Source organism: Citrus clementina, unplaced genomic scaffold (genome assembly GCF_000493195.1).
Source record: "Citrus clementina cultivar Clemenules unplaced genomic scaffold, Citrus_clementina_v1.0 scaffold_4, whole genome shotgun sequence".
Lineage (NCBI taxonomy): Eukaryota > Viridiplantae > Streptophyta > Magnoliopsida > Sapindales > Rutaceae > Citrus > Citrus x clementina.
In genome coordinates, this window is record NW_006262274.1 from 5,741,852 (window position 1) to 5,752,978 (window position 11,127).

The window sequence follows — 11,127 nt, forward strand, 5'->3', positions numbered from 1 at the left end:
TATATATTATCTGTTAATTGTTAATTGTTAAGTATATGCATTGTTAAATGTTAACAATAAAATGAGGAAAATTCTTGTATTGAAAATTGTAGAGCTGGATCGATTAGGCATGTGGAAGCTTAAATTATAAGTATGAATTCATTTTCTTTTTTTGTTTTTAATGAATAGATTAGTTAGATTAAACATTAAAATTAAATATTTTATTTTATTTTATTTGTGTAGTAGCTTTGCCCGATCCGAATTAACCCGAATTTAACTTGGTTATTTGACTCGATCTGATCCGAACATATTCGAATCGAATCGGATCGGGTTACAGTTTCGGGTTGAGTTCGGATGAATTTGTTTCTAACCCGATCAACCCGAAATTCGATCAGGTTGATCCGAACCCGAAAATGCTCACTCCTACATTGAATCTCGTATAAAGACTTTAAATATGCAATTTCGAATTATACATGAGATGTTAACTAGACCGAATTGCAGTGGCTTCGATTGGGATCCAGAAAAGAAAATTGTAAGGGTAGAGAAGGTTGTATGGGATGCTTATGTTTTGGTATGTGAGATGTTATTGTTTTATTTGCTATTTTTTATCGTTGTTATAGATCTTTGCTATTTTATTTGTTATTTTTGTTGTTTTTGTTGTTTTGCTTGTTGTTTTACTTATTTTTAGTGCTATTATGTTTGCTGGGTACTGATGTTTTTGTTGTTATACCAACTGGTTACTACTTTTTTTTATGTTTTACTATTTTACTTACTGTTTCACTTATTGCTTGCTACTCTTATATTTTTTGGGTACTGTTGTTTTTACTGTTATACTTGCTGGTTACTACTTTTTTGCTATTTTTACTGTTTTGTTTGTTGTTCACTTGCTATTTACTGCTGTTATATTTGCTAGGCACTACTGTTTTTGCTGTTATACTTGCTAGTTAATATTTTTTTTGTTGTGTTTTGCTATTTTACTTTATGTATCCTTTGTTGTTTGCTACTGTTATATTTGTTGGGTACTACTGTTTCTGTTTCCTTTGCTATTTACTACTGTTATATTTGCTTGGTACTACTATTTTTGCTATTATACTTGTTGGTTACTACTTTTTTTGCTGTGTTTTGCTTTTTCTGCTTTGTTTTACTATTTTACTTATTGTTTTTACTGTTATATTTGTTGGTTACTATTTTTTTACTACTGGTTGCTATTGTTATTACTGTTTTACTCACTGCTTTTTATTTTTACTCATTTGTTGCTACTATTATACTTGCTGGTTATGATGTTTATTATTGTTCTTTTTCACTATTTTATCTGCTGTTATAGAGTCATAAAGGGGCAACAAACTTCAAGAATAAAGCATTCCCATATTATGAGAACTTATGTATGATTTATGGTAAGGACCATGCAATTGGAAAGAATGCAGAAGCTCCTGCAGATGTGGTTGAGGAACTTGAGAGGACAAAAAAAAAATGAAGCTCAAGAAGACAATTTGGATGTTGAGAATATGAGAGATGATATTGATGACAGTGTCTCTTTCTCACTTGCTTCACGGAACCGTCCAAAAACTTCAAACAGCTCGTTAAGAAAAAAGGAGAAGAAATGAAGAGTCGGAAGAGCTTGGAGAACTTAAAGAGCTAACAACTCTTATCGTTGCACAAATGAAAGACACTTCTAATGTGGTGAGTTGAGCTATGGGACAAGAAATCAATGAGAAACAAGTGGGATTAAGTGAAGTGTTGAAGAAGATTAGCAGTCTTACAACAGTAGAATGACTTAAAGCCACCACTCAAATTGCTCGTGATAGTACGGCACTTAATGTTTTTTATACTCTTTGTGATGAGGATAGAGAGACATGGGTTAAAATTTTCCTTGATGGGGAAATTTAACTCATGCTTAGATGTTATGGTTTATTAATGTCTAACTTAACCCATTTGTGCACTTAATATTTGAGCACTTGAAATTTGACCTAGTATTTTTTGTTATGTTTTTGCTTTTTCATAATTTGGAATGTCTTTGAAATTTGAAGGTGTTACAGTCATATTTTGAAATTTGACTAAGTATTTTTTATTATTTCATTTGATCATTTGAAATTTAATATACTTTTAGTAATACTATGGGCTAGTTTTGAAATAATATTAATGTTTCTTATTTAAAAAGAAATATATTTGATAAAAGCATTTGGATAATAATTGGTAAAAGTACTTTTGACAATGATATGCAAAAGCACTTTTAATAAAAGCACTATAAATGCAGCTAGGGCATTGAGAATGAAACATTAACCTTGAGTCTAATTTTAAAATAATTAAACATATTTGTAGTTTATAAATTAATTTAACAATAAATATTAAAAATCTAATACAAGGGTAAATTTGTCCAGATAAAAAATTATAAAATTCCTTTCCTTTGCTAATTCTATCTTAAACCGAACAAAGGAAATCAAAATCCCTACTCTTTTCTTCTCTTTTCCTTTCTCCTCCTCTCTTTTCCTCTCCTCTCCTCTCTCATCTTTTGCTACAACCGAACATGGCCTTAGAACCAAAAATAAATGTTGGATTAGTCGACTTGCCAGTTTTGGGTTGGATGAAACGTCGGTTTAAAGCTTCGAACACATGCATGACATCTAACTAATGTCATATGAGTACAATTTGTGAAGCATGTGCTTTGCACGTGATTCACTTAAAACATTATAAGCTTGAAACAATGATGTTGGATGTCGTTTAACTCACTTATGGACCCCTTCACATGTAAGAGGTTGTTAAGGCAGTTAAAAGAGGTGGGAAATTTCTTGGTTTGTTTTAACAAACCCAGAATGCAAGCTGGCTTCTTAACCAAATTGCTGGATCATTCTAGAGTAATATATATAGTCATTTAGCTTGTACCCTGGTACGTAAAGTTGATTGAAACTTTCTATGTAAGCTTGTAACTTGATTTGCTATAATGAAAGAACCTACAGATTTGTTTCTCAAGAGGATGTAGGCCACCATAGCTAAACCTCTATAACTCTTGTTTGTCCTATTTTCTTTATCTTCTTCTGTGTTGTTTGACTTTAAATGCATTTGTTAAGCATTTTTTATCTGAAATTAAGAGTGTGATGTATGATCTTAGGCTAAAGATTGGTTATCTCTTATCTTTATTCGAAAAATAAAGAATATACTCAGTGAGTGGGCTTGCTAGAAGAACAATTTTCTCTAACCTGGGACACTGTAGACAAAGACTCTCCAAAGAAAATAAATTCTTCTCATTCCCTCATTAGAGTATAATCAAATAAATAGTTTATTTCACAATAAATATGTTTGTGACTCTATAGTAAATCATCCGATCTTTATTCTCAGCAACCATGTTTTCCTTGAGACAACCATAGTGGCAATTATATCATCTCCATTAGCCAAATTAGAGCATTACCAAAACACTCATCTAATTTTACTTTTCAATACTTATTTACATACCTATGTGGCAAATAAAAGAGTGAAAAAATAAATTCTCTCCCAAAAGACTCTTCAAAAATAAATAAGTTTATATTATTTTATCAAATTCTTTTACTAAATTTAAATACCCTCCATTTTTTCAATAATGTAGTTATAATACTTCTTTCTCTTCAACAATGATGATATAAAATATAATATAATATTATTTGAAGAGAGAAAAGTCACTCTTCAATATTGAAGAAAGAGAAGAACAATTTTATTTGAAAAATCTCATTTGAAGGGTTTTTTGGAATCTTTTTGCTGACGTAGCCCTGAAAATAAGAATTGAAATCTCATTTGAGGAGCATTTTAGTAATGCTATGAAGGTAATTTCGAGGAGTGGAGTGCTTACAAAATGTTAATGGAAATTTAATCAAAATTTTAAAAAACAAAACTCCCATTTTATATCTGAAAATCAGTAGTCTTTAATTAATAATTCATATTTAATTCAAGTAATTACTACTTGTAAATTTCATTGTCATTTTCATCCATAAAAAAAAAAAACTTGTCATTTGAATTTGAAAATTGTCCCTCATGCCAGTTAACATAATTTTATGCATTTTGAAATATCATTGTTATACATTTAAAACACTAAAAGTAATGTAAAGATATTTTGTATCATTCTTATTTACCGTTTCTATATGAAACTCGTTATGATGAATATCTTTAAAGTTAGAAAGATTTCTTCTAGACTTGGTTGAATACAAAGCATCATGGATACATAATATGTTCCATTGTTCCATTTGCTAAGATGAATACGACTCTATAGAGCCCTCAGTCTGATCTACAGGACTTGCTATGGTATTCACCTTAACTTCAAATAATATTAAGCTAATGAAGTATTTATTATTACAAACAATAGTGTGTGTAATCGCACTGTCAGCTAAACACATCTCTCCATCATGTAATCCGTTTTGCAAATTCATATCCTTTCACAAAAGAAAAAATTTATTAGACTATATCAATAATACAATTACAAAATAGATATATTAATAAAAACTAGAGACTAATTTAATTAGCTTAGATATCTCCATCACCAATTAAGTCACTTAGCTTCTCATTATGATCTTCAAAGAAGTCTGAGACACCTAGATTTATATTATCATTAACTGAAATAGCATAATTTATCTCAATATTCTACCATTTCTACTTGATACATGTCAATAAACTGCCCAAGTATATGACAAGATCTCTAGAATGGCGTCCATTTCTAATAATTTTTGTTGTAACCACTATTAAGTCTATAATTGTGATTATGTCCATGACCACAGTCAAAACCATGATTGCATCTTTGATTACACAATCACTGTGTGGAATAGTATTCCCTTAAGCAATAGCTTGGCATCAATTCAAGCAATAGCTTCGTATCAGTTCAAGCAATAGCTTTGTATCAGTTCAAGCAATGGCTTCGTGTCAATTGGATAAGCTTGATTGCTTTAATAAAGCCCATGGATTCTAGATGATGAATAACAGATGCACATAGCTTGTAGTTGAATCTCATAATCCAAGGTAAATTATTTTCACCAGAAATATTAAGGGCTTCAGGGTCCAGCTTCATTGGATTCATCGTCTTCAATCAATCTTCAAGGCCTCGGAATATTTAAATTTATGGCTTCATATGTATAGGCTTCAATATGAATTTTGTACACTTTAATCTTAATTTTATAGGTTTCAGTTGCATGCTTCAATCTTTGCCTGTAATGTCAGTAGTATAAAATAAACAAGAAAAATGTAATAACTAACTTAATTTTCTTATGTGGATGATCCAAATTAATGGCAACTAGAGAGCATACTTGCAAGGAAATTTTTATTAAATAAATAAAATAAAATAAAATAAATACTTCTTTATCTCCTACTGATGACGTGTTATAACATTGAAGAGAATTTTACAAGAAGTTATTGATAATTTAACTAAATAATATAAATATGAGAGGGGCTATATGATATAAGACTAGAGAACAAAGTACTTAACCGAGGCTTTTATTTCCGTGAACTGGAAATTAAAAATTGTAATTAATACAAAAGTCTTGCAAACCTTTTTATAGGCAAATCACAACCAATCAAACTTTAACACCTCAGCAACAATATCAATTTAAGTAGTGTGCACTTAAGAGAGCCTATCAGGCCCAAGTAGGTGATACACAGGTCGAGCAGTGTGCCTACGCATGTGGTCTCCATCAATGTTGTGTCTACTTTTTGGAGTGGGAATGTGGAATGTGGAGTATGAATTCCTCTCACTCTAATGTTTATTTACTATTTTTAAGGAGGGAGTGGGATTCCCACTCCGTGGGTCCCACCTAATTTTGGAGTGGGGAGTGGGATTCCCACTCCCATGGGGGGAGGTGGGAGTGGGAATCCACTCCCCCTCTTCCCTTTTTATCCTAATAATTAAAATAAATAAATAATATTTAATAAAATAAATAATATCATATTTATTAAAAATAATAATTATAAACATATTTATTTTATTAAATTTAATAAAATAAAAAAATATTATATTTATTTAAATAATAATATTATTTTATTTTATAAATTAAATTCATTAAAAATAATAATATTAAACATTAATTATAATAAATATTAATTATTTATTTAATTAATAATAATAAATATTTTATTCTAAGAAAATATTAATTTTGTACTATATTATCAATAATAATGTTTCATTTGTGTTGCTATTATTAATAATTTTATTCACATAATTTAAATTTAAATTAATAAAAAATTATGATTTACATAATTAAGAATATTAATAATTATTATTAATTTACAAATATAATAAAATATTTATTTTATTTTTAAATATATTTTTATTAATTTTTTAATTACAAATTATAATTCTTTAAATAAGGGTAAAATTATAATTTAAAACTATTTACTCCCAATCAAAGACAATGTAAACACATAAATTGGATTCGGGTTTCAATTTCATTCTCTCATTCCAATGTAAGTAAACAACGTACTCCCACTCTCACTCCACACTCTCAATCCTAAGATTCTCACTCCTCAAGATTCTCACTCCTATCCAAAATGTAAACGCTACCCAAATGTATTTCCCATTATATCTCCAGCTAGTGAACCAAGCATCAAGCATCACAAGTAGTATTCCTCAATTTACCACTTAACAAACCACTGATGTTTATCCTCCAATTGGTGCAAGCGGTGTGTGCACTTTACTAATCCAAGATGGCGGATAGCCACACTAAAACATCATAACATTTTAAAAGAAAAAAAAAATCTTTTCAAAAAAATTATAAGTGAACTAAGAGTTTCACATGGGCATGTCTAAAAATTAAAAATCACCAAGGGTATTTTTAAAATTTTCAAGATCATCAGGACTGTTTTGATGATATATTATAAGAACAAATTTCTTTCAAAGCCCAATTCAGACATTTCGCTCATCTCATCCCAAAACCGCCCAACAGTTACAAATGTCTTGGTTCAAATTTAGAATGTGCCTTAATCAGATTAGTATCAATAAGGCTCAAAATCTATCGAAAATAAATAAATTACAAAAATCACAGAAAAAACGCCATTGATAGTGTTTGGGAGGGATACTGTTTGGGGCAAATGCGTCGAAGGGACCAGGAATGACGAGCAGATATCTGACGGCGGAGTTCTGCGAACCGGTGTGTTCCGTTAAAGCCTGGCGCGTGGAAGAACAGGAGCAGAAACATCCTGCTCGTCCACGATGTTGTCGTCCGCGAGGCCAATTCCTATAAAAGGCATAAGGCCATTCCGGCTAGAGATCGAGAGGCGAGGAGACCCGGTCGACGGCAGTTGGCAAGACGTGCTCTCCAGCACGAGAATCTAGGCACAACAGCCACGCTTTCCCCAGAACCGCGACGTAACACGCAAGATCTCACAGAGCCATGACAGCCACACTTTCCCCAGAACCGTGGCGTAACACGCAAGATCTCACAGAGCCATGACAGCCACACCTTCCCCAGAACCGTGGCGTAACACGCAAGGTCCCACAGAGCCATGGCAGCCACGCTTTCCCCTGAACCGTGGCGTAACACGCTAGATCCCATGTTTTGCCCATAACGCAGCAGTTGGAGTCCCATACCGTCTCGAAAAGAGCGGAAGACTGAGATTCAGAGGAAGCCTATAAAAAGGTAGCCAACGAAGGTAAAAAGGTTGGCATTCTTGAGAAAAGGGGAGAAAACCACAAGAAACGCCATAAGACCTGTGGCAAGCTTTTCCCGAACCTTCATATCTGACTTGAGCGTCGGAGGGTTTGCGCCGGGAAAACAACCGGCGTACTCTGACTTATCTGTGTACGCAGGGACCTCCGGGGAAGAAGCCTGGCGAGGAGACCTCCTGGTCGTGACGAAGTTGATCGAGCAGAGATCCTGATCGTAGAACGAGGAGAACCGGAATCTCGCATCAACATTTTGGCGCCGTCTGTGGGGATCCAGAGCAAAAAGCTTCTGTCGATAACAAGAAGAGGGGTGGAGTAAGCGAAAGGCAATGGAGATAGGAGGAAGTAGCGCACAAGGGGGTGACATAAGGCTTAACGATTCCGTGACGCTGAGGGAGGTGATCAGCGAAGCACGGGAAAAAGTCATGTTCGACCGGATGGAGCGAATGGAAAAGCAGATGGAAACCTTGACAACCATCCTGCATGAGCTGTGGAACGAGCGAAGGGTAACCCAAGAGGGAAGGGTGAGAGGCGGTGGAGCGACACCAGGTACCGATAGTGCGGAGAGAAGTCAAACCGCTGGGAGATTTGACGGTGAGAGAGGTAACGTACCTCTGCGGGGAGAATTTCATAGAGAAAGAGAGCAGTCCCCGGTAAGACAGACTTGTGACGAGGGCGACGGGGTGGTGAACGCAGAGGAAACAGAACTGAGGCAACACTTACATGATGTAGAGCGAGAGCGGGATCAAGCTGCAGCGCGCGACCCTGGTCGCGCAGGACAGCTGGAGGAGGAAGTGCGAAGGCTAGCGCAAATAATTGATGACATGCAAGGGAGGAACAGAGCCCCTGGTTGGAGGATAATGCTGGACGGGGAATCACCGCTCGCAGTAGAGATCATGAGGGCAGTTATTCCAAGAGATTTCCGCCTCCCCGACCTCAGATACTCGGGAAGAACTGACCCGCTGGTGCACATAGAGCGCTTCAACGACATAACGGGGGTCCAGGGATTATCTCCATCCCAAAGGTGCAGGGTGTTCCCACTATCCCTTGAGGGACGTGCACGAGAATGGTACAGGAAACTTCCTCGGGGCAGCATAAAAACCTTCGAGCAGATGTGCCAGGAATTCGCAGAGCAGTTTAGTGGGGCAATGTCACCGGAAGATGACGTGATGGAGCTGAAGAGCATGAAACAGGGGGAGCAAGAAACCCTTCGGGAATTCATCAAGAGGTTTCATCGGGCTGTCCTCGACTTGGAAGCCTTCAACCACCCTCAGGCGTTAAGGGGACTGAAAGAAGGGGTGAAGATAGGAAGGCTGTGGTACAATTTGAGAAGCCCAGCTATTCAAACGTATGCAGCCGCATACGAACAGGCTAAAAGAGACATCGAGATTGAGGAGGAGAAGGCTGCACGGATCAAGACAGACCAGTTGGAAGGGTTAGGGAGGAAAGAGAAGAAAGCATTACCAACTAATGGACCGAACAGGTGGAGGGACCACCAGATCTCCGGTAGTGGAGCAGGAGGTAGGGTAATTGCTTACCAGCCTCATCAGAGGCCGCCACAGTATCAGCGCAGCAGGGCGCCACCTCCTTGCTCCCCAGCTAGGGAGCCTTGGAGAAGACATGATTCGGCATCCGGCGATCTTCATCAACATTCCCACGGTAGCAGGACGAGCAGACCAGAAGCACTCCCACCGCCCCCAACTCACAGTGGGGCAAACAGAGAAAGAGCAGTGCATCTGGTCGACCAGAACCAGGACTGTGGGCGGTACACTCCCTTGAAGATGCCCCTGGATGAGGTGTACGAGGCCATAAAGGGTCGAGGGCTGCTGCACCTCCCTACACCAATAACAAAGCTACCCAACAGGAGGGATAGAGGACGTTATTGTAAGTTCCATGGCACCCATGGCCATACCACAGCAGAGTGTAGAGATCTCAAGACCCAGGTCGAAGATTTGGTGAGAAATCGGTACCTGGACGAGTTTATGGATGGGACTTTCCCGATGGTGGCCACCACGGATGAAGGGGAGCAGAGTGATGGAATCTTGAGACGCGAGCCGCCCGCAGCGAGGGTGATAGCTGGGGGCCCAACGTTGGCCGGAGATTCGAACAGATCGAGAAAAAATTATGCCAGATGTTGATGCGAGATTCCGGTTCTCCTCGTTCTACGATCAGGATCTCTGCTCGATCAACTTCGTCACGACCAGGAGGTCTCCTCGCCAGGCTTCTTCCCCGGAGGTCCCTGCGTACACAGATAAGTCAGAGTACGCCGGTTGTTTTCCCGGCGCAAACCCTCCGACGCTCAAGTCAGATATGAAGGTTTGGGAAAAGCTTGCCACAGGTCTTATGGCGTTTCTTGTGGTTTTCTCCCCTTTTCTCAAGAATGCCAACCTTTTTACCTTCGTTGGCTACCTTTTTATAGGCTTCCTCTGAATCTCAGTCTTCCGCTCTTTTCGAGGCGGTATGGGACTCCAACTGCTGCGTTATGGGCAAAACATGGGATCTAGCGTGTTACGCCACGGTTCAGGGGAAAGCGTGGCTGCCATGGCTCTGTGGGACCTTGCGTGTTACGCCACGGTTCTGGGGAAGGTGTGGCTGTCATGGCTCTGTGAGATCTTGCGTGTTACGCCACGGTTCTGGGGAAAGTGTGGCTGTCATGGCTCTGTGAGATCTTGCGTGTTACGTCGCGGTTCTGGGGAAAGCGTGGCTGTTGTGCCTAGATTCTCGTGCTGGAGAGCACGTCTTGCCAACTGCCGTCGACCGGGTCTCCTCGCCTCTCGATCTCTAGCCGGAATGGCCTTATGCCTTTTATAGGAATTGGCCTCGCGGACGACAACATCGTGGACGAGCAGGATGTTTCTGCTCCTGTTCTTCCACGCGCCAGGCTTTAACGGAACACACCGATTCGCAGAACTCCGCCGTCAGATATCTGCTCGTCATTCCTGGTCCCTTCGACGCATTTGCCCCAAACAGTATCCCTCCCAAACACCGGTCCCCCAGTTTCTGGTGTTGGGTAGTGTAGTGGACCAGCAGTAGAAACTCGATAGTACTCGCTCACGTGGGTTTGGAAAAGGCTGCCAGGAGTCATGTCGCATTTAATTGCGGACGAGGTGACGTGGCAGAAATCCCCCCCTCCATTTGAATTTCAAACCGACGGTTACGGGATTCTCGGAATATGCGTCATTAAATGCTGGCAGCCCAAGAGTTTGCTTCTCAGTAAGGAAACCCAAAATCTTCAAACACGAACTCGTCATTTTCTCCATTCTTGTCTCTCCGGCGAATGAACCTCGGCGTCAAAGCTGTCATCCCTGTCTCTCTCTGACCGAGTCCCTGCTTCAGGTATTTCTTCTATTTTTTTTTCGGTATTGGTTAGTTGTAGGTAATTTCCTTTCTCTCTGCGTTGCTTGAGGTTGTAGTTGGCGGTGGTGTTTTGGTTAGAACTTAAGATATGTCGAAAGGGTAAGGAGAAGGTCGTTGAGGTTGGTGACGACGAACTAGGTTTTTTGCCTAGTCTGCCCGCTGATTTTGCTTTTGATCCCGGG

At 38.4% G+C, this 11,127-nt stretch overlaps 1 protein-coding gene and 1 pseudogene across 1 annotated transcript in view; both read left to right on the top strand.

Moving 5' to 3' along the window:
• The first annotated feature begins 433 nt into the window (after positions 1–433).
• On the top strand, positions 434–1,866 carry LOC112098877 (annotated as a pseudogene).
• Positions 1,867–11,033: 9,167 nt separating this feature from the next.
• Positions 11,034–11,127, top strand: part of LOC112099004 — a 3,010-nt gene continuing 2,916 nt past the window's right edge. The window contains exon 1 of the mRNA XM_024186102.1: positions 11,034–11,044. Coding sequence (XP_024041870.1) covers positions 11,034–11,044 — 11 coding nt within the window. The remainder of the gene's footprint in view (positions 11,045–11,127) is intronic.